The 24760-nt window shown below is 34.3% G+C and overlaps 1 protein-coding gene across 1 annotated transcript in view; it reads right to left on the minus strand.

Annotated features, from left to right (window-relative positions):
- Positions 1–4474: 4474 nt before the first annotated feature.
- Positions 4475–24760, minus strand: part of LOC128991588 (histone-lysine N-methyltransferase trithorax-like) — a 30420-nt gene continuing 10134 nt past the window's right edge. The window contains exons 10-20 of the mRNA XM_054414602.1: positions 23016–23057; positions 22469–22678; positions 22034–22279; positions 21298–21459; positions 17478–17590; positions 17130–17277; positions 16335–16722; positions 11194–15925; positions 10044–10209; positions 7599–7745; positions 4475–5018 (exon numbers count right to left, since the gene is read on the minus strand). Coding sequence (XP_054270577.1) covers positions 4845–5018; positions 7599–7745; positions 10044–10209; positions 11194–15925; positions 16335–16722; positions 17130–17277; positions 17478–17590; positions 21298–21459; positions 22034–22279; positions 22469–22678; positions 23016–23057 — 6528 coding nt within the window. The 3' untranslated portion in view covers positions 4475–4844. The remainder of the gene's footprint in view (positions 5019–7598; positions 7746–10043; positions 10210–11193; positions 15926–16334; positions 16723–17129; positions 17278–17477; positions 17591–21297; positions 21460–22033; positions 22280–22468; positions 22679–23015; positions 23058–24760) is intronic.

Here is a 24760-nt window from a genome sequence, read left to right on the forward strand (position 1 = left end):
TGAAAATTATTGTCAAGTAGTTAGGTGTATCACTATTGCTTTGCTTAACCAGACTCTCACATTGAATTTAAATAAAATAATTTTGCAATAAAAGTTATCATTTAAGAGAAAATATTAGTACAAACCCTTAGTTACTGTCTATTTATTAATAAATAATTAAATAATACATTGGTCAATATTTCAATGCATTAAGAGAAAAGACATTATATTTGAAGAAATTGGGTAAAACATTTTACTTTTGGTAAAGTGTAAAATTAAGTAGTTTATAATAATTGTAGGGAGCATGGGCATGGTCTAGGGGGGGGGGGGCGTACCATTTTGAACTGAGGAACCCTTGGACCCTCCTCTTTACTCAGGGGCGATTCCGTATCACCCCAGCCTCCGCTTTGAAAAAGTTGGATAGAGGGGCACTTGATTATCACATTTATGTTTTGTCTAACGCAAAAAGGGGAAACTGTTGTAATACAAAGATAACAGTATTAATTGGAACAAAATAGATTATTTTTTCAATTGCTGTCAAATATTACTTTGATGGTTAATGGAAATGTTGTGAATGACACGCTTTAAGCACGTTATTATTGATTTTAAATTTACATATTTGTTAGGTTACTTAAAAATTATTGGTCTAGTCAAATAATTAACTACCTTTTCCTTGAGGCTCTTACAATATTAAAACACTACAGTTGGGTTTTTAGAAAATATGACAAATCAATAGCTCAAGAACCATATTAGTTGTGATTCTATTAAATGGAACGTGTATGATTTTATTAATAAATAGTATTTTTTAGGTGTGGTCACAACAAACTGACACATTTGGCTAAAGCACCTTGGACCAGTATTTCCATGTGTGGGATTTTTAGACTATGCGCAGGATTAAAACGGGATTTTCAGCTCTGAAACCTGATTTTCTTTTATTGCTGCTTTCCAGATAAGTTAGTCCTTTTTATACGGAAATTTTCAAATATTTTATTTTTATTTGTTTATCCCTAATTGGAACCATTTTTATGGATAACAAACTCAAAACATACTGAGATTTAACAATTAGAAATAAATCTTGATGAATCTTAGAAATAGATCTTGATAGAACTGCAACTACTCAAGACAAGTATAGCTCAATCAAAATTCTCAAGTGTTAATGATAAAACAATATTTTTAGCACCTTCTACTTCAATTTGAAATATCTCAATTTTGTATGAGTAATTTGAAGAAATTAAATCTTCAGCACGTAGCTGAGCCTATTACTAGCGTTGGTACACAATAGTCATCTTTGACTTAGCTGAATAGACCAAAAAAGCAGAATTTTTTAGCCAAGTTTACTCCTGTGATACTTTCCTAACAACTAGACAATATGAGGCACACATACATTCGATCCTTTTGTTCATAGGGAATCGCTACGATACAATAATTCAAACATTATTGTGTTTAATCACATGATTGCCAAGTGCGATGTAAAAGCACCTCCTCCTGTTTCACAGCCTCTTTTTAACAAAGAACCATTTTATATAAATTCTGAATGTACAGTTAAAGATATCTCTAATCAAGAATCCGTACTCATGCAAGACCCATTGAGAAATTTATTGAAAAGTAAATTAATTTCAAGAATTTGGGCTGTACAACATTTAACATTTTGTTTTATTATGCATCTTCTTCTTAGGCAGTTCTTACCTTGTGTGCTTCCATAGTTCACCAATTTTGTGTTTAATGGTTCGTTTTATTATTGCTTAGTTATATTTTGATATTTTTTATTCTTGCCCAACCAATTTAAAAAAAGGTAGGTCAAATTATTTTCAATTACCGTTTACCAAATCAGTTTGCTGATTTTAAAAATGTGCTCCTATTCATTACTATAAAGGGAAACTCAAACTAGTGACTATCATTCATGACTTATGGGAACGTAATTTTAGAAAAAAATTAGTGTGTTCACAAAACATGTTTCACTAAAATATTACTTACATAAACACACAAGTAATCGTGATTAAAATGCAAGACTATAGAAGCATACAAAAGGTAAGATGTATCCACTCTTACTGTTAACTGTTAGATAATATAAAAACAACAAAAAATTCATGGCACAAACAAATAGCCTAATTTGTTCTTCCACAAACTGAAAATGCCATTTAAGGTACTGAACTATATTCCTCAATTAAGTGATTTTGGAATTAGGGTTTCACACAACCTACTAAAAAATGGATCAACCTCAGCAAAACGTGCTACTTGTACTGTATTTACAATATACAATATTAGTTTACATTTACAAAAATATTACATACAAATTACAGATTTAACTATTTTTACAAAACTTCAACAAACTTTATACAAAGTAACTATGGGTGAATAATTATGATGAAAAATAAACAGTGAAATGCAAACTTTATATGACCAGAATAGTAAAATCCATATTGTGATTGGATTGATATTTTATAGTTCTAAATATGGTTAATCGATTAATTTGACTTAACACATTGGCTGAGGATTGCAGGCTCAGTTTTATCTAATGTTTAAATTGGTTCATAATACAGTATAAATCCAAGTATCCGACTCAAACTTAATAACCACTTTACTACCCAAATCGCTAACAGAATTTAAAAAATCTAAAGCTACAGTAATAGGAATCGTTAAAAAAGAAAGAAGCCATAATTGCGGCAAAATCCTAAACATCACCCACAGAAGTGTATACATAATTACTGTCACAGTAACATCATCATTGTTAACCATGATCGCGGCAAAATCTAGAACATATTCTGCGGTCTTTTATTCATTGAGTCTCCCACAGTCACGGAAAATTACGATCGTCCTCCACGACCAACTGTCAACTTTTATATGCAGACGCATCCTATAATCGTGGAAGTAAAAACTCAGCCTATTTTCAACAAAATACCTCGAATATCTATAAAAATCCAATTAGGTATACACATTTTTGACTATCCAAATATGGTATGGTCTCAATTGATTCAGATAATTGTAGTTCTACGTAGTTGGATGGGACCTATACAACCGACACATCACCAATGTGTATTTTAAAGCGAATAATGGGTAAAGATTAAATGACATGACAGTTTTGTACTGACTAAACAACTAGTTCTTTATTCAGAACTATGTTATTAAAAACACAACGACCAAGGACAGATGGGTCTAGTTTTAAACCATCAAAAAGCTACTGACTTTTACCAGGCTCGATCTGATAAGTACATCTGCACCACAGCAAGTTCCGAAGCCAATGTGTCAAGTAAGTGTAAAAATTAACACCTTCAACATTTGTCTTATTAAGTTACAAGGATTTTGAAAATAAAATGTGTGTTAGAATGAATAAGTAGTTTTACCATTGATTTTAAGGCACTAGATATTGGATTTAGTTTTTTTGTTATAAGTAAAAATATAAAAAATTAAAAAAGAAAATGTTGTAAAATAAACCATCCAACCATGCACACTGTATTTTGGGGTGCAAGTATTTTTTAAAATACTTTCAAAGAATCAACAGGGCAAATGTTTTATCGTGTTAGTTACAAAAAACATAAAAAAACAAAAAACAGAGAAGCAAGAAAACGATAACGTGTTTCCAAAAGTGAAAATGAAACTTAAAATTATTATTTGAATACCGGTATATCCAAGCCATTAGAAAATCACTCGAGGAATGCCATCTAGGGTCATAAAACTAACTACAATCATCGACTATTGGTGTATCAATAGTCAAAACTAGAATATTCACTAATATAAGTTTCTAATTATTTTACAATGTAAAAGATGTCTCCTAAAAGTTATAAATCAAAAGATTAAAAGAGAAAATCTTTCTAAAAGAAATTTTTTCAAACAAATAGCTTAACCTCGCATACCTATAAAAAATAGATATACATCTGTTTAAAAATTGTTACAATAACTTTGTTGCTGGTCCAATTGAGTGTTAGCTTAGATAAGGTATTCTAATAAACACATTTACTTTGAAAATCATGTTCAACCTTAATATTATTTGTAACATTATTAAAATCTTTTTAATATTCTAATCTATAAAACATGGATAGTTTTGGATTTTTGACAGATAGTACTTTGGTTTTAGACAAACATTTCCTTTTAGAAAAATATATAAGTTTAGACATAACACTAACAATACCTTTTCTTATGGTTTGAAATTTGTAAGAAACGACACAACAAACAGTTTGAATACACACAAAGAATATCTCAAGAGCAAGTATATAATGCCATAATAAATTAAATTACAATACACTAATCAAAGTTTGCATGAAAAATGTATTAACTGACAGTAAAAAAAGTCAAAATTGCTTAATGAAGTGAATTGAAACAATATTTACAAATGTACATATATATGAATATGAACAAATATTTGTGCAGGAGAGTAAAATGAATATTCAAACAAAAAGAAAACATTGATAAAGATATATAAAGAAGGCATAATATATATATTTCTAAATCAATTTTGTACAGTTACTTAACATACACTAGCAAGATGTACATACGGTACCAAAAACATGTAAAACTTATATCAATATTATTTATGAAATTATTTGCCAAGAAAAGGGGATTTTACGAGAAAACTTCTTTTTAGTAATTGTAAGTTTATACTAAATTTGAAGATCATTAGATTCCTTGTTACTTCATGTAACGTATCATAATTATTATCTTAGCTGGAACTATTATTTTTTCCACTAGTCCCACATGCTAGTTTATACTAACCCTTAAAAATCTAAAACTAGAACTCAACGGTAATTCTCTTTCGAGAAGAGAAAATAATATCACAGAATTGATACTGTTGTACCTTACTTCTAAAAAATACGAGAGATAATTAACGAGATAACAGGTAGTTTGTGTAGTACGCCCTTGCGTCCTCGATCTTAGTTGAGGTATTTACGACATTTTCTCGACAAGCAGTGACAAGAGATCTTTTCGTCTTCTAGTGGGAATTTATAGTCGTAAGTCAATTCTTCGCCTTGGACGATTTTCCTGAGAGCAAAAATTAAGATGTGTTTCTTTCCAAGGATGTCAACCACTTTGGAGTAGCAGTTTGGCTGAAACAGAATAATTGAACTTAATTAACATTGTGTTTTTTTTTTCAAACAATAATTCTATGTATACTAATCTTTAAAGCAAAATTATATAAAGTTTAACACGCAGTGCTACTTACCAAGTTTTTAAACAAGCACACAGTGTACTATTACATACCCCAGAATATAAACTATATGTACAAGAAACAAACATTTTGGTATATTTCAAGTATTTCTCAAAGTTGGTTGTCAAAGAGGTTATAACAAATTTTGAACAATATTTTGAAAGCAGCACAAACAGCTGGGTAAATGGAAACCGAGGGAAGGTGACAATGTTGTCATGAAAATAATGAGGAAGAAAAATCTATATATCTATATCTATACTTATTTATACTTATTTAATACGCAAGCAGATCTTTTGTGACAATTACTCCTCCGAAACTACTGAACCGATTGTCATGTTTTTGGTGTCATTGGAAAGAGCGTAGCGTGAAGTTGTGCAGGAAACGTTCTTTTTAGGGAAATAATGAGAGAGTGAGGCCCTGGAGCCCTTTAAAGTTTCTTATTTCTCCATGGGAAACAAAAATTGTTATGAAACTCCAGCTGTTGTCAGAAATCAAAAGTGAGAAGAAGAGCATCGGTTAATTGTAAACAGTCAATAAGTTTGCTAATAAAACAGTTTGCTACATACAAATATTTGCTGACTTGGTTGAAGTTCGTTTTAAAATAACGTTACCGTTACACGTTAACGTTAAAATACAGTTACCGTTGTTCGTTTAATCGTGTTAAATGTACCGTTTTTACGTGTTAATGTCCGTGTTCGTGTTCGTGTTTTTATGTACATTTATGTGTAATGACGACCTTCATATGAAGTGACCACCATTTGACATCCTTGACGCCTTCGCCTGAAGATGACTTTGTAAAAAGTCGAAACTAGTTGCGACACTAGCAACATTAGGATTACCACGAAGCAGGTATTTACACCATTTTAATATATTCAACGTAATCCGGAGGCTAAATTCTAAAATGAAATTAAAATAACGCCTGTAATACTTAGCAATTGCTCGAATTCGAGCAACAGGGACACTAGTACTTATTTAATACGCAAGCAGATTTTTTGTGACAATTACTCCTCCAAAACTACTGAACCGATTGTCATGTTTTTGGTGTCATTGGAAAGAGAGTAACGTGAAGTTGTGCAGGAAACTTTCTTTTTATGGAAATACTGAGAGAGTGAGGCCCTGAAGCCCTTTAAAGTTTTGAATTTCTCCATAAGATTAACATTGGAAACAAAAATTGTTATGAAACTCCAGCTGTTGTCAGAAATCAAAAGTGAGAAGAAGCGCATGTTAATTATAAACAGTTAATAAGTTTGCTAATTTAACAGTACCTACATACATTTGCTGACTTGGTTGAAATTCGTCTTAAAATAAAGCCTGTAATATTGCCAGTAATTGCTCGAATTCAAGCAACAGGGACACTAGTTACCACAATATCAGTGTCAATGATCATGATATCACCACAATCACAGGATTAGGATTAGGTGTTGGAACAGTAGGGATGGGAAATGTTGCTACAAAGAAAGAGTATCATGAAGTACAGTATTATCACTGATAAATAAAAAGGAAATACACAAAATGTATGGAACATTTTGCTGACTTACTTGTGGTTGATTCAGACAAGTTTTGTTAAAACATTTACAAGTTTATTGCTATGTTTTAGAAATTGGATAGTACGATTTGGTTTGTGTGAATTATACAAAAAAAAATATAAACTATGAATTTTATCAAAAAAAGTTTCCTATTAGTCTGCACTCTGAAGAAGTTCTATCCTATAATCTAAAACAAGGCCAATCTACAACAACAAGGGCAATCTAATATGGACAAACTTTTATTTTCGTCCGAGGATGAAAATAAAAGTTGGTCAAAAGGCTGGGAAAAATTTGTAGCTGCAGTTAATGAAACAGCTAATACAGGTAATTTTTATATCAAATCAAATCATATTATTCATCACAAAAATGCATAATACAGAGGCTGAATATCAGCAATGAATATGTGACATGTCAGTACAAATCATGCATTATAAATAGTTTACACATGATAAATATATACAAATATTAAGATTACAGTTGACAGGATAAAAATGAATTCATGTCATAAGGACAAAGTGAAATAAGTTTTTCTGAAAGTTTCTTTTTAAGATTATTGAGGCTCAAAGACTGGTCTGTAAAATAAAAAGACAATTTGTTGTCTTTGTATAGAAATCTGTGTATTTATAAGGTGTATTTTTTCACATTACTTCAGGCTAGACTTAGGGGTTGCAGTATTATCACTACAATAAAATCCATTGGTGATTTGGCAGGGTTTGAACCCAGGACCTCAGGGACTGAAGTACTGCGCTCTGCCACTAGACAACTAGAATTCGCCCCCCCCCCCCCCCCCAAATATACAAGGACAAATCATCGGTTTTAAGTTTGGTAAATTGTTTGTGTATCTAAGAGCCTCTTGGTTATAACTTTTCCAATTTAATTTCTTTCCAAAACCAGCCACTTTTCTTTTTCCTAAGTTGTTGTACCTGAAATTTGTTGAAATAGTTCCAACATACCTCACAGGAATGGTTGATGAACCTCGCCGCGTTGCCGTGCATCGTTGCATCGACGACAAAATGGTCATCGATGCGGAACATGTAACATCCGATGCCCTTGGAAGTGTAGTAGTGTTCTCTCTTATCCGTCAGTCCAGCTCTAATCACCTGCACAACACATTGTTTAGCTTGGTGATAAACTTCATGAATTTTAGTATTTAAATTTAACACATCAATATAATACGATTTTAAATGTTTTTGTTTTATTACAGTTGGTTCTGTCATAGATTTGTGTAGAAATGTGAAACACTTCTTGCATGTATTTCACACACTTAAGGGGGGGAGGGGGTATGGCATAGCATTACGCTGCGTTAAATGGCGGAGGGGGGGGGGGGGGTTTGAATCAACGTTACGCAACGCACACATTCCTCTTCAAAAATACAAAAATAATCAAATTGATATCTAATGTTTAATTTCTAAGCTCATCAAACATTTACTGAACAATGATTTGAAAAATTAAATGAATATTTTACAATTCTTAAATGTTTAATTTCTGTTGGAAATGTACATTTTATGATCTCATAAACATATTATTTTCATTAGCGAAATTTGTTACCAAACAGCTGTTTGTCATTTACCATTTTTTTATTTCAATAAAAAAAAAATGAAATGAAAACGGTTTATTTATACAGTCAAAGTTAGGGCCACTGGCCCTCTCTTACACTTGTCCTGTTGATTAAATTTATGTTATGTTATAAATCTTTTATTTTGTAGTTTGGCCCTTAACGATGCAACTGTTATTTATTTATTCATTCATCTGACATTTTCATTAGTTATAAATTAAATTAAAATTAGTTACATTTAATTTATTTTGTCGTTTTATTATATTATTAGTAACAATCTTGTTTGTTTGTTAGTAAAAATTTTGCTTTGATTGAGTGGAGCGAAGCCAAGCGAGCGAAGCTCTTATACTACACTCCTGCTTTTGTTTTACAAATACTCCTCCTGAACAGCTAAAGCGATCTGCAAAAAATTTAGCACAGTCATAGTAACCAACCATGGGAAGGTATAAATCTGAAATGGTACAAATTGGACCACAGGGCTTTTCCCTATGTTAATTTAAACTTTTAGAAATTTAACATGAGACTTATGAGTTAATTGGTGGCCATGACATTATTTGTGAGATAACAATAAAAAGGCATACAAGAGTCGCAACATATGTCTGTCAACAAATCATCTAAAATAGCATATAACAAATACCGTACATAGAAAAAGGGATGAACAATTGGATTAATATCATTGAGCATAATTTACTACGAAATGAATAACCAATAATTAGGGTCGCCAGAATTAGGCTGATGCACCATTGACTTTAAATACTCAAAATAGCCATTCTGTTTCTGTGAACCAAATATAGGCCTACCATTGAGTACTACTGTCACTTAAATGCATTCATTTGGTCATAGCAACAGCCAATTTTCCTACATTGGTGGCTAAACCCATGGCTTTAACTCGTAGAACTTTAGCAACAATTGTTTATATACCACTGATAACACTGCGGTGATATAAAAACCATAAATACCCCCGCTGCAACAAACCTGCCGACTAAGCGAATTTTCATTTGTCTGAATTGATTTTCTATTAAACCTATCTAAATAACATTAGGTTTAACGAGTACCTAGGTTTGCTGCTACAAGGAAACTAATAAACGGTGTTTTTTAGTAAAATATAATAGCTTAGGCTAGTATAAAATAAATAAAATTGCCAAGTTCGATCAAAATATATCCATTTACAGGTGAAGTACATCATTTTACAATATTCTCCATAAGAATAACATGGGAATTTTAAATTTAAAATTTTTTGAATTTTCTCCGTTACCAATTTGTACAAAACACTTTGGTATACTAAATTGTTTGTTTTTTTAACCTCTTTAAAAAGGTCTCGAGAGAAATTGAGAAGTTTTAAGTTTTGAGGGTCAAAATAAGAAAACCCAATTTTTACCCCATAAAACCCCGTTCCCATGGTCCGATCATGCTGGTTCGCGAACAAATTCAAGTTTATCCCGCCTTACACCTTTAAAACAAATTTCATCAAAATCGGACAAAAATTATTCAAGTTATCGCGTTCACGGACACATATATATATACATATATGAAAAATTTGAACGAATGGTATTTTTGGCCTCTGGGGACATCAAAATGAAAAAGTAAATCGGTCCCGGGCCTAGGTCTTACCATGCCACCTATGGTAATACTGTAGCTACTTCCCTATAGGGAAGTTCGCTAAAACCCGTCAAAATAGAACAAAAATATTTACCCTAATCTAATAATTTGAGTGATAAAAAAATAGAAATTAGGAAAAACCAGAATACAACCCTAACTGGAACTGAAATAAGTTACATTTATTTTTCAAACCGAACAGCTCAAATGTCTGTAGTATTTTAGGCATTGGTAAAAATGATCTTACCTCTCCAGCATACTCGATGACCATTTCACCACCGTCGATGTCTCGGAGGCAGAACAGCCCCCGACCGTGAATGTCTGAGCGGAACACTCCGACAGCCTCCTTGGAAGTCTCCTTCAGGTGGCGGAACCTCATGGCCATCGGCAGACTTGTACTGGTGGCTCGGCGACTGTTAGAAACACACATAATTATAATTATCATGCCTTTTAGGATGTCTCAGAAAAGTTACAGGCATCAGAAACTGACACCGTTTTTCTTCCCTTCAGCTCTAAGCGGCCAGACATTTTTGCGAACAAGGGTTTGTTCACTGAACCATATAGCAAAAAATGAATTAAAAATATTAAATTCATTGGTCCATATCGATTATCAATATCCATGGATCCGACGATGAGAAGAACTATAAACTAAATTTGCTGCTGTTGAGAAGATTTTGTTTGGTATGCCATTTAATGGGATTCTAGAAATGCCTGGAGATTTGTGGTTTGGTACCTAGATGTAAAATTTCATGAAAATCAAGCCTTCAAATCACTTAAACGACAAAGAAAACCAGTCTTTAAAGTTTTAGGAGGCAGCAAAACAAAAAATTCCACCAAAACCTGATAAACTAAAAAAATCCTATTCTTTCTCCTTCTCCATATCCTACCAAATCAAAAAAATACTAAATTTAACATAAGAATTAAACTTTCAGTCTTTAGAAACGTAAAATTATTTTCCTCAATTAGCATGTAGCCTAACTCAAAAAAGAAAGAAAAAAACAGCTCATTTAGCAATAGAATCACGAAGTTGCGTCACGTCAATACTTCGAAATAAAGATTTACGTAATTATAAATTAAGGAAATGTGTATGAAAACTCTACAGCTGGCTTTAAGTGTCAGATAAAGTCAGAAATTGTACTTTAAAGCCGTGTTTACACAAGGCCAGTAGAGCAGGCAAGTTATCTGCCTCTGGTGTAATTAAAGTTACCTGAGGCAAGTAGCCTGCCCGCCAACTGGCTTCGTTTTAACGTGGCTATATATTTAAAAAAGTTTAATACTTGATGACACTTTTATAGCCTTGGCCAGATCAGTAATATTACTATTCGTAAAAAGGAGCCTTTTAATAAAGATAATGTAAGTTTTATAAGAGTTAGAGAAATAATATATTAAACAATTACCTGATTCCATTGATGATTTCCGCCTCAGTGCTAATAATAAGCTTTGGAGGTTGCCTGTGTCTTGATGCCAGCCAGCTGAACATGTCGTATTTTCTCTTCTTGTTAGAAATAGGCTCAGTACGAGCACAGCCAGTTGGGTTCTCTCGCAGCACTTCACTGTGCCCGAACAGCTTTGTCTTGTGATACACTGGTTTGTACTTGGTACAGCTCTTCACACCCGGTAATTGTTCCAGTAAGAATTTCACACTGTTGTTTTCGAGCCCGAGTATTTCCGCGTACGACTTCTTGGAGTTGCGAGGCAAAGGAGGCAACCGCTTTTTCGATCTTCCCTCTTGCACAGCATCAAATATCTTCTGCCAAGCGTCTTCCACGTCTTGAGAACATATGGAAACTCCATCTTGTGATGTAATCTCGTACATTAACTTGGGATGAGCCATGTTAGCTACTGAGGAACTTTTCTTACTAATTTTGCAGGGTTTCTGCTTATTTCCGACCACTTTGTTTTCTTTTAAAGGAAGCCTTTTCTGGACTGCTTTGCTTTTGGAGTTGACAACTGTGTTTTCTTGTTTAGTAGTTTTAGTGTTATTCATAATAGGCTCAATTTTTTCTAGTAATGGTTCTGATTTGACAGTATCAGGTTCTGCAATTGTTGTACATGGGGGTTGTTTATCATTTGACAGATTTAGATTCGTTAGTGGGGAATTCACGTAAAAGACGTTACAGCTATTTGTCTTCTCTTTAGAACTAGCTTTTACTTTTGTTATGACAGGCTTAATTGGTGACTTTCTTATGATTACTGCGGGTTTACTAACGTTGATACTATCTACTGAATTAATGACAGGTTTAATCAAATTTCTTTCTTTTTGAACTGGTTGACTAATGTTGATATTTTGACAGGTGGTTCCATCAAACATTGGTTGTTGAATAGATTGATTCATCTGCGAGCTCAATTCATTAGTTCTCAAGGAAGGAACTAACAACTTTTCTTGTTCATCACTTATTTCCATAATTTTCGGAGTTCTTTGTTCATTCCAGAAATTTGAAGAGCAGTTTGTCAAAGAGTGGTTATTAAAAACAACCTTTTCATGAGAATACTGAGTATTATCTAAGTGATTATTTATTGATGCTGAATTAACGTTGCTAAAGGAGTAAGGCAACCCAGGCAATGGGACTGTTTTCTGTATGCTGTGCGTCTTCTCGACTGTCACCTCTTGGACAACAGGCTTATTGATGAAAATGGAGTCTTGAGCCGAGTTCACCATTTTCATGCTGTTCAAATCTTCCTGTGTGACTTGTCTCGTTACCTGCTGATAAGTGGTGCGCTCTTTGACCTTGTAGGTTTCCTGATAGTTGTACGTCCAAGGTTGAGAATCTGATGGAGGGTAGACAGTTTGAACATTGTTCTGTACGGGATTTGGTGGTGTATTGACCACCACGTAGCTCTGAGGTACGTCTATGACAGGTTTTGCTGTTTGGAAGACTTGTGTAGTGGTTGCTGAGTAGCTGCTGCCAGTTATTACTCCAGACACAAACTGACTCGTGGACATGACCGTGTTGCTGATAACCGTCTCCATACCCATGTACACAGGCTGAGGGTTGACATTGGTGAGGTAAACATTGGTAGGTTGCTGATTGATAACCATTGTTGATTGTTGATCTGGAGCATTCACAACCAGTTGCTCCACTCCGTTGGGTTGTATCAGCGTACCAAGCACAGTAGGAGCTATCACAGGTTGCAGGCTGATCTGAGGCTGTATTTGTAATGTCACAGGAATCTGTTGCGGTTTTTCTTGCATGTCCAGGGTTGTGATGTATTGGTATTGGATATTATTGGCCTGGACAGCTGGTTGTGTCTGTAAGTTTTCAATGTACGATGGCACGACATTATGAGACGGTACTTGATGAATGATGAGCGCAGGAGGATTGGATATTTGATATTCTACTGTTTTTGGCTGTACAAGACTCATTGTAGTCGAAGTACAATCTGGTTTCCTCCTGCTGTATGTCTTCCTGCTAACCGGTCGAATTCTAACAGGAGAAGTCCTGCCACAAGCTGGACTAACTGTTAAGAGGGTATCCTCACATTCGTAAGAAGGTCTCATAATTTTTTGTTTGGCAGGATATGTGTGATAGTCATCTATTTTGTTTAGAACTACAGAACAATTAGGAGTTACAGTTTCAACTGCAGAACAATTAGGAATTGCGGTTCCAACTGCAGAACAATTAGGAATAGCAGTTCCAACTGCAGAACAATTAGGAATTGCAGTTCCAACTGCAGAACAAGTAGGAATTGCAGTTCCAACTACAGAACAATTAGGAATTGCAGTTCCAAAAATTGATGAGTCATCTATTTTGTTTAGAACTACAGAGCAGTTAGGAATTGCGGTTTCAAAACTTGATGAATATGTTTGACTAGATGGTGGTGTGATGGTAATAGGTGGGTTTACCAAGTTTTTACTGTACAAAGAGGATAGTTCCTGTGACTCAACTGCAAGTTTGGTTGTTTCGTCAAAGTCAGAGGATCTTTGGTGTTGATTATTATCTGTATCGATTTCCACTACATTTGATTTCAATTCAGGAATTTTCGTTGGAAAATTTGAATTTGAATTCCCTACAATCTCTAGTTTTGCTTCTGGTGAGTTGGTTTTCTCTTCTTCACTAGAATCACTTTCACTGCATGAGAGAAAGTCTACATTACAAGTTTGCAAGTGCCGTTCCAAACTTTGTGCAGTGCGGTATGTCCTGTGGCATCGAGCACACTTTACTGGATTTTCATCTTCAGATTTATCTTTTACCGTACAAAAATCTGTGACTCCATCTAACTGACTGAGTTTCCACCCATCTTTAAGATCTCTTTCAGGACTGCTACAATCACTACTACAACTGATGTAATCATCTTTGGCGTTTATTAGATATGAGTCTTGTTTAGACAATTGTGGTCTGCAATTGAGTCTTTGAGTCTGCAAACTTGGCGGAGATGATATCTCGTCAGATAAAGAATCTGCATCGCTACTTACATCCCCCGCACCATCAATTTGTAGAATTTTTGACAAGCTAAATTTTTTGGAGTTCTCTTTGCCTTCAGATTTGTCAATCTTCTTTTTATCTGTACTGCGTGACCTAAGTTTTCTCGGCGGCATGCCATCAGGCTGAATTTCACATTTCTCTTTCAACTCTATTCTTTTCAAACTAACTTTGCTTTCAAAAATATTTGGGAAGAGATCATAGTTTATATTTACTTTACCAGAGCTCTGAATGTTAGGGTTTGTTTTAACAATGGGTTTACATTCTTTTTCTGGCTTGAATTCCAAATTAGAAGGCTCAAAATTCATTAATTTAGGAAAAATATCTTGCATTGATATTCCATCAATTAAATCATGTGGAAGATCCATAAAAAGAGCTTCTTCAAGGTCGGGAGGGAGCAGGTCATCTGATGCCTGCGGATCATCTTCTTCCTTGATGCAAACATTGTCAATGATGAGGTCCAAAGTTTCTTTGACTTCATTTTCATCAACCTCAAAGAGAGTTTCTTCAATCTTAATTTCTTTCTCCATACATACATCTTCATTCACTGTACATGTATCATTTTCAATCTCCATATTTAGACTGAAATCTTCATCCCCACTCACACAATTTTCTTCAAATGAATGATCAATGGTATAGTTTTCATCCTCCAGGGATGTTTCACAAGTATATACAATCTTTGTTCTAATATGGTATTGCACCAATCTCCAAGGCTCAACGGAGGACCAAAATAAACGTGTACACTGAAAATTGCATGGTATAATCGAAGATTCCTGGTCTGACAAATCAGCGTTGAAGTCTCCAAGGCTGCTGATGGTCAAAGAACCGATCACCAATTTTATACTTTGTCTCGGAACACTTTTCTTCTTCTTCTTTTCTAGCTCAACATAAACAGGACGTGACACAAGAAAGTCTGGTCCAGCGGTTAACAGTCTGGAAGAAACAGTATCATCTTTATGGTTGGCACAAAACAATGACTTGTCTTCATAAAAAACACAGTCACCTTCCCTCGCACATGGGAAATGATAAGCTTCAGGACATGTTCTATTGCAACAACCGACACTGGCACCTTTCTTCGAACAATGGGAGCATCGTATGTGTCTGCTCCTGGAAACAGCACTTTGTACATTTTGGAGGGATCCATCTATTTCTTCAAAAACCTCACTGGACCATAAAGCACAGTTTGTGTGAACCCAATCATTCTGGCCACAATACAGAAGCCTTCCTTCTTCAGTTGTTTTTCCTTCGCCCAGTTGCTTACAAAGAACACACATTCGATTATCCACCGATTTATCTAAGTTGTAGTAATAGTCAGAGGTCAAATTAAGTTTTCCCTTTAGCGTAACACTAACATCTTCCAAGACTATTTCATCAGGTTTTTTGTCTGGAACCGTTTCAACATTTTTTGTGGTTTCTGAAGGATGATTTATTCTTGTTGTGGGATCAGGTGCATCAGTGCCTTTAGGATTGAACCAAGGAAATATATCTTCTAGTGTTTGATAGTAAATTTTTAACAACTCTTCATTGTGGATTATTGTCATCATTTCCTCCATGTCTTTGTTGAAACAATCCAAGGAATCATAATCGTTTGAGTTAACTTTCTTTTTAATGGTGAGCAGTGACACGGGAGTTTTGTTGCAAGACTCTAGCTCCAGGCAGATACATTGGTCATTTGTTGATTTAAGTTCATCATCAGTGCTTCCAATCCCTAAAAAACAAATTTCAACATTAATAAAAAAGTACATATCTTCATCAATTTTTAAGAGTATTAAAAAAACTCTTTTGTCAAATATCATTCTCTACAATATAATCACACAGTAAAACTACTTGACACTAAGCAAAAAATTAATTTTTTAAATTCAAGCTAAACCTGAAACAAAATTGTAGGCTACATCATCCAATTTTTACGGTTTTAAGGTTTGTGGTAGAAAAAAAGTTCAAAATCACTGACTAACCAAATTTGATTAAAGAATTATTTGACTAAAATATGTTAAAGAACAAAATTGGTATTGATAAATGCAAAAGTCTATTAAAAAATTATGAAGAATAACTATGCTTTCTTTCAGTGTTTTCAATGTGCAGAGACGTTGCTCAAGTAAACTAAAAACATTATTTACCTGAATCGCTTTGAGAGGTCGCATGAGGAGAGAACTGAGACGGCTTCTCCTCTCCGTTCTGGTAACTGATAGTGTCACTGTCCAGTTTCAGTTGTAGCTCGCCGCTTTTGGCAATCATTGAACCATCAGCTGCACTAAACTTTGTCCTTGTATCACATAAATTCAATTGCTTTTCTGAGGTTTCATTTTTTGGATCACAGGCTAGACTTTCGGCGTTTTCCGCAGAAAAGGTTGGTAGACTTTTAAGGCACTCCTCTTCACTTTTCAAGGTTTCTTCCTTTTGACTCTCACTTTGCAGTTTCTCTGAGGATTCGGCGTCAGATTGTTCACTAATGTCCGGGAACCTCAACACAGTCCTCTGTCGAGCTCCAACTCCGCAATGACAAACCTACAACAAACATTGTCAATGAGGATATTTTTTAAATTGTATTTCAGTCATTGTAATTTACATTACAAGACAAAACAATTTAACTATTTTTTTTTCATTTGTCAAACTATAAGTTATTTTTAAACTGATTTTACTTTCTTTTAGATTAATGAAAGTTGAGTGTGTTGCTAACCTTGTGGTTAATGTCTCTGACTTCTGTGCAGAGGGATGGATTCGATCCCCAGCCTGTGTACAACAATTTTACGGATATTGACAGCTTTCACCTGATTCATTCAATGTTTTCAATAAGAAAATTATACTGGTTTTAAATTATTTAAAAATGTCAACATTTCAACAATTACTTTATCATCCCTATAAATATTGGGCCTATCATCTCTCAAAGATTGTTATTCTAGAATAAAACTTACCGGATATGGCATTTTTGTTGGACTACACTTGAGGAGGTCACAAGCTTTACGGTTTTTGCTGAGGGATTTCAAAACTGCCAGGAATCCTGCCTTCATTTCTGTTTCTACAGCCAGCCACCAAGGTGCAGGCGGCATTTTGCAACACATCCTGGAGATAAGATTACGATTAGTAAGGTCAAAGTCAGAAAGAATTTTACCAGCTTGAGAAAAAATGTTGTAGACAACAGAATTTCAAAATTATAAGTTTTATCTTATTCAAAATAATTGTTGGAAAGCTGAAAACTCTTAATACACTATGGCAAATAATAATTACTCTTCAATAGAAGTTAAAGTCTGAACTCGACTTACTTGCACACAAACTCAACACTATCAGGCAGGATACTGAGTATGTTGTATTTCTCGTTTGACAGGCCCTCGCACTTAGCGTGCACCCAACATTTGCAGCGTTCACACTCCATCATCTAAGAGGCAAAACAGTCATAAAAATTGGAGAAAATATTGTGGCACTACATCAATATAGGTTTTCTAAAAAATCCAAATAACAATAAGAAACTATATGATAAAAGCAACTATCTTAACCATCCTGGTATGTTTTTTTCATTTTTGAGCCCTATGTATTAGGGCTGTGTCAATACTCAATACCACAGATTCTTGGACAATGGTACGGTATCCAGAATTGATCGCCAAGAGATAATGTCGATATCTGACACGTCTGCAAAGATTTTTGTGATAAAAAAATTTAACGCTTTTGCCACAATTGGAGTTGACGTCAAAAACATTTCGGTGACCGTGGGAGACACCCTTTCAGGTACAGTAGAGTCCCGTAAACTCGGCGTAATGTGGACTGGAAGGGTGCCGAGTTTGTGAAATGCCGGGTTATCGGGAACTAGGGTTAAAAATAAGAACAATACAATTTTTAAGCCTTTTAGCTGCCTTCTTTATTTATAGTTATATTACAAGTCAGGATTAAGTCATCAGATATAGTACAACAAATCCTTGGTACGAGTTACGAATGATTTGACTTGAGCTGGCTTAGGTCCATGTTTAACTCGGACTCAAAAAACCACTAATTTTCTGAGCCAGGTGATGGCCGAGTTTGCGGGACTCTACTGTATCAATCAGAATTTCGACTCGATCACAGAAGATGGCATTAATGTCAACAAAATCGTGAGAGATGTTCGTGATATGACAGCTATCACGGAAGACGATGATGATTTCGTGACCGTGCAGGAAGTGATCTGGATCTTGCCGCTACTGTGGGAGTTGATTTAGATTATGAAGTTTTAGTGACCGCAGTATAAGAATTTTGCCACGATTGCAAAAGATAATGGTGATGTTTCCTTTTTGGAGGGGAATATTCAGTGGTTTGCAGCAATCGTTCATGGAAAACAATGATGATACCGTGAATATGCAGGAGGTTATCTAAATGAGGCCGCAATGGTGGGAATCTATTATAATGTTTAAATGACCACTCAAGATTATCAGAATTTTTCTACAATGACAAAAGACAGTGGTGAGTTGTCCGTTATGTCGGGGAACATTCAGTGGTTTGCTGAAATTGGGGTAGGCAATGATGTCTCTGTGACCAAGATATTCGGGATTTTGCCACCATTGCGAGAGACGAAGATGATCTTTCTGAGATGCATACTTTTTTCCCTTGTGTCTATTTAGGATTCTGCCTTGATCACGGAAGACAGTGATGATGTTTCCAGGTAAAATTTGAATTGGCTAATTAGAATTTATTATTGTATCTTTAATTTTTACTTCACTTCAAAAACACCCCAATCCCCCAAATTTACTTTGTGTAAAGATAAAAAGCAGGGTTGGCATATTATAACCAATCCATAAAGAAAATTCTGTAAGAAATATAAGTAGTATTGGTAGCGGGATCAGCACATCTTAATATCAACAACTCTCTACTAAAGTAAATATAAATCTTTACAAGCATCAGAGACAAAATATTATACAGTTTAACAAAGATGTTTCTTTTAAAAACTATCTTATTATTTAACACACTTCTTTTTATCCAACCAAACTAATATTTAAAATCAAACCAAACACTACTTCACACTCAAAATCGTATCAAACACAGTTCTACAAAACTTATAAAACTCTTATAACCAATTATACAGAATAATGTAACTTTTCAATAAACTGATATTTTTAATTAATAGTTTTTTACTTTTTGAATAGGCCTACTGTTTTTTTTTTTTTTATCAAATACATTTTACGATTACAATTTAAGTTTAATTCCATACTTTAAAACACAAACTGCTAACTTGATAATAACACTAAAAAATACTTGGCAACTAAAGGACTCAAAGCTATTTATTGATAAGACTACGCTAAATTATTCTTTACCTGCTGAAAATTTGCTAAAATACTAAAATAACTTATTTACAGCTTTGTGATTAAGTACAATACAAGACACAACACACCACAAACAAAACAATGAACATTAAAAATATATTTGGATTTGTTTTTTAGTACTTTTTATGAGTAAGTACCTAGCTATTATTTTTTAATGCCACACCTTTACATCCTAGGATGCTAGGTTCTAGCCCGGAACTGTTTTACACATTGCTTTAAGCTAGTCCAGAGGGTCGTGGCATTATCACATAGATAAAATCCATTGGCAATTGGTTGGATTTGAACCCGGGACCACGGACTCCAAATGCCCCATACACTCAACCACTAGACTAGCTCGTTCCCCATAAGTTTAGACGGTACCAAAACCACCATACAGGATTAAAGCATCAATGATGCCACATAGTGAGAAAGTGCAATGATACCATTCCCGCTCGAAGTTAGTGCGAAAATTATTGGGTTGGAGATGAGGGATTCATACCCAAAAACCAGAAAAGAGGAAGAACATCTCCTTATTGACTTCCCCTTACAAACGTTTATTTAATATTTCATGATTGAACAAAAACTATGAACAATTGGATTTTTCTAAAGTTTTAACTTAATAAAATACAAACTAACAACAATTTACTAATCTTTAAAAGTTAAGCGTAAAAAACAAAATAAATATAGCTGATAATAAGAAATTTACATATCCAAATTGAACCCATCATTAGTAAATTTTTAATTAGATAAAGTTGTAATGTTGGAGTTGTAATTTTAATAACAACTACTTAGTTTACAAAATATTTGACAGGTACATATATAGAATTCTAGTAATGCTAATTTGTACCAACAATTTATAAATATTATTTATTAATCTTAAATTAGTACATAGGTTTAGACTATTAAATTATTTGATGAGCAAAAAAAAAACTCCCCAAGAAACATTAATTTAATGAGTTTGTTACGGTTTTGTTATTGTTTTATGTATTTGATATCATGTTAATGTAGGCATGTATGTGAGTAATGACAACAGGTCGTGCAGAAAGATGCACAAAAACACATCACCAAACGTCAAGAGATCAATCAAAACTTATACATACCAAACTTTATTTAACCACGCAGTCATAAAGCTTGCATAGTCTGCAAAGCTTATAAAATCGCAAATTACTGATGTTGCAATAAGATTCTGAAATTGGTATGGAATCAATGTCACCAAATTAAAAAGTTTTGAATGAATCAAAAATCAGAATCGACCTCCTCCTATTTTTAAGGTTTAGCCACATAATTCACGACCTAACCCACGTTTTTCCATGGTTATCAGAATTTATGGCTGATTAAAGGCTACAAAGTTTTTACAGGCTTACTGAATGGAAAAAGGTTGATCGTACAAGAAAGACAGAAACTTTACAATTGATAAGATGATTTAGATATTTTACTGTCACAGAGAATGTTCAAGACAGGTAGGTTTTAGTTATCTTCCATCACATATTTCATCCCAACTAAAAACTTCCTCAGTTGAAAATCCAGTCAGTGGCGTTTAAATATTTTAACTATTGTTAAGTCTAAAGTGGTTGGGTTTCGTGAGCAGGATTGGCTATTTTCCATTCAGGTCAGGCTTCTACCCTGACATCCTTACAATCTGAATCAACATTTGACACTAATTATTAAAGAAAATATATTAAATTTGGATTAACTTGAAAGTTTGATTGATCTCCTAAAGTGTACACTAAAACTAGTGAGCTACTTACATAGCATTTCTAGCTAAGCTAAGCTTGCGGGTTATGTACAGCATGGCCAAGCGACATTTACAAACCTTTACCTTAGTGTCGAAGTCATTCTCATCATAGCACCTCTGGCACAGAGGGCAAAAGTTACCCTTCTGTCTCAACTTGAAGCAGACCTTACACAGTGGCAGGTTGCCTACAAACTTGTACACTTCTGCCTGGTTGCAGCTCTTACAGCATAGACAGGATTGGCACACCTAAAAAACATCATATTATTTAAATAGACACATTAGAAAGAACACCTGAAGTCTAGGATGCACTCGCAAAGAGGTTAAGGGATTATCTAACAAAGGGTTAGCGTTAGATAGTAAAAGCTTTGGACTAAAAGTATGCATATTCCGATATTGGTGGGCCATGCTTGGCACGGGTCAGACCAAGCTATTATTTTCACGACAGCAGAAAATGTACGATAAATTATTGACGATTTTGCTGTAACCGTAGAAGATGTTTTTGATTTTGGATGCTGCAGTAGATAATCAAAATTTAATTGCGCAATATCGAGGATATGATATAGAATATTGTATGAATCAACTGCAGGACTAAGGTTAGGACTAAGCATCCCAACTTTGGCCTCACACGATTTTAGTCCGAGACCTGAGGTTATTCCCGAGGAAATTGGGACATTCTTAACCCAACCAAACTGGAGGTGAAAAAGTGTGGCCCGCAGACCCCTACCTTAGACAGTCCTCCACAGAATAAAAAAGCCAATTGCGTTAAAAACAGCAAAATATATTTTTTATCAGGGATGGATTTTAATATTTTTTTACTCACCCAAGGTCTATCTGCAGAGTGTAGTCTGCTAGCCACACGGTCGGCCGCGAGACACTCAGTGTGGTACGACTTGTGGCACTTCTGACAAGCCACCTGGGAGCCTCCACCACGTCCACAGCCACAACACAGTGTACACCTGGCACACACCCAGTCCACCTGCCACCAGTCACCATCACTGCCACTGCTGCCACTAGCCTCCACACAGTACTGGTGGTACGGCTCACAGCAGCACACACAATGGATCAGCTGTAAACACGTGGATGAGGAAGTTAAAGATTAAATTAAAGTGTACTGATTATTCTACTGAAAATAAAAATTTTAAACATCATATTTGGAGTGTCTTTTTTTGTTAAATGCAAACTCACATATGCAAAATAATAAGCACTATATTTGTAAAGCTTAAAAAATACTGTTTAAATGAACAAGCCCAGTTACCTTGTCCAATCCTGCACTGCCACAAATGAAGCATATCGCATTCGGGACGGAAGCATCGCCGATTCCTATCAGAGCAAAGCCATTCCTGCCGACCTCCTCAGGATCGTAACTCTCCCAGAAGTGAATGGAGATGAGTCCAAGGTCGTCCCCAGCAGTTTCACCATTGACCAGTTCATAATGCTGACGAGAGAGGTCTTGCAGGGTTCTTGCCTGAAAAATTTAATTTCACATAAATAACAAAAATAGAAGAAATAGAATACAGGGTTGTTAAAGTGTGGACACCCTCTATTAACTGTTATGGCTTACACAGGGAAAGTCATACTCTGCACACCTCTATAAGGCATGAAAGTGCACTTTTTGTTGACATCCCAACTCTTTCCGGAACCCCAAAATAGGGTATTTTGAGAGCAGTTAAAAAATCTTTATTACAAAGCCCCATCAAATGACACCTTCTTTTAAAGATCTGCTAAATAGTTTGGTTGCACTTTCTACATAAATTATTGTTATAATAACTAAATATTGTAATAGCTGCCATTTAAAGACATACCTTTCCATCCAATAGGCCTTCTTCGGTAGAATCACTATTTCCCTGAAACACATTGAAAATAATGTAAAAAAACACATTTAAGTTAATTGTAAGCTGAACAGCATTTCAAAAAATAGTAAGCTAAGTAGCATTATAAACGACAGAATATTTGGTGTAATCTTTTAGTCCTGAACCTTTGAATATTGATACAACTTCAGTATCAATAGTCCATGTCCCAAACTTATCTTAGTCAATGTATTGGTCAACTTATCTTTTGTGCATGTCAACACAATTTAAAATTGGGGATTTGGTATAAAAATTAAAAACATTACTGTAACAATAAATAAAGTCTGCATGACACGTGCATTGAAATTAAAGCAAGTAGCAATATTCATTCCCATTTTGTTTAAGTATTTTTTTGAGCATTTCTTTTTAATTCATAAAAGTTTAATACGTTTGTAAGATTTCACATCAATTTACCGTTTTTTTTTTGTTTTAGCGAATTTCCCTATAGGGAAGTAGCTATTACCGTAGGTGGCACGGTAAGACCTAGACCCGGGACCGATTTACTTTTTCATTTTGATGTCCCCAGAGGCCAAAAACACCATTCGTTCAAATTTTTATATATGTATATATATATAGACTTTTTTTTTTGTTATTGTATACATCAATGAGGGCTACTTTAAATGTTACTAAGTAAATCAAAATACCACAGTACCCTAAAAACATTTTATTTTATATTACTTACATGTTTCGGACATTAATGCCATGATCACAGTATAGTATATAACCTATTCTATATAAATATAAGATAATATATATATATAAATATAAATGAAAAGAATAGGTTATATACTATACTGTGATCATGGCATTAATGTCCGAAACATGTAAGTAATATAAAATAAAATGTTTTTAGGGTACTGTGGTATTTTGATTTACTTAGTAATATATAGACTTATATATATATATATATATATACGTCCATGAACGTGATAACTTGAGTAATTTTTGTCCGATTTTGATGAAATTTGGTTTAAAGGTGTAAAGCGAGATAAACTTGAATGAGTTCGCGAACCAGCATGATCGGACCATGGGAACGGGGCTTTACGGGGGGTTTTATGGGGTAAAAATTGGTTTTTCTCACTTTTGACCCTCAAAACACAAAATTTCCCAATTTCTCTTTAGACCTTTTTAAAGAGCTTAAAAAAACAATTAATTTAGTATATACAAGTATTTTTGTTCGGTTAATAGTAACAGAGAAAATTAAAAATATTGTAAATTTAAAATTCCCATGTTATTCTTATGGAGAATATTGTCAAATGTTGTAGTTTGCTTGTTTATGGATACATTTGGTATTTTGATCAAATTTATTTATTTTGTACTAAGCTATCAATATTTTACAAAAAACACACTTTATTAGTTTCTTGTAGCAGCAAACCTAGGTACTCGTTAAACCTAATGTTATTAAAATATATTTAATTTAAAATCAATTAAGACAAATGGAAATTCGCTTAGTCGGCAGGTTTGCTGCGGCGGGGGTATTTTTTTTTACTTGCAAACCTACTTTTATTTACTGTCAAAATAATGAATAGCTGGGTGTGAGTACTGATAGAGTTAGCAGACAGAGGGTTGCCGGTTCGATCCTGGGAAAACAAGTGGCTTTTTTATGGTTATAAACTATGCTTATAGTAATACTCTGGGTAGCCGAGTGGTTATAGTGCTCGCCTTCAAATCTGAAGGTCCTTGGTTCGATTCCAAGTGAG

This window comes from Macrosteles quadrilineatus, unplaced genomic scaffold (assembly GCF_028750875.1).
Source record: "Macrosteles quadrilineatus isolate MER2022 unplaced genomic scaffold, UCM_ALF_1.0 Scaffold_4__1_contigs__length_99947679, whole genome shotgun sequence".
In the NCBI taxonomy this organism is placed as follows: domain Eukaryota; kingdom Metazoa; phylum Arthropoda; class Insecta; order Hemiptera; family Cicadellidae; genus Macrosteles; species Macrosteles quadrilineatus.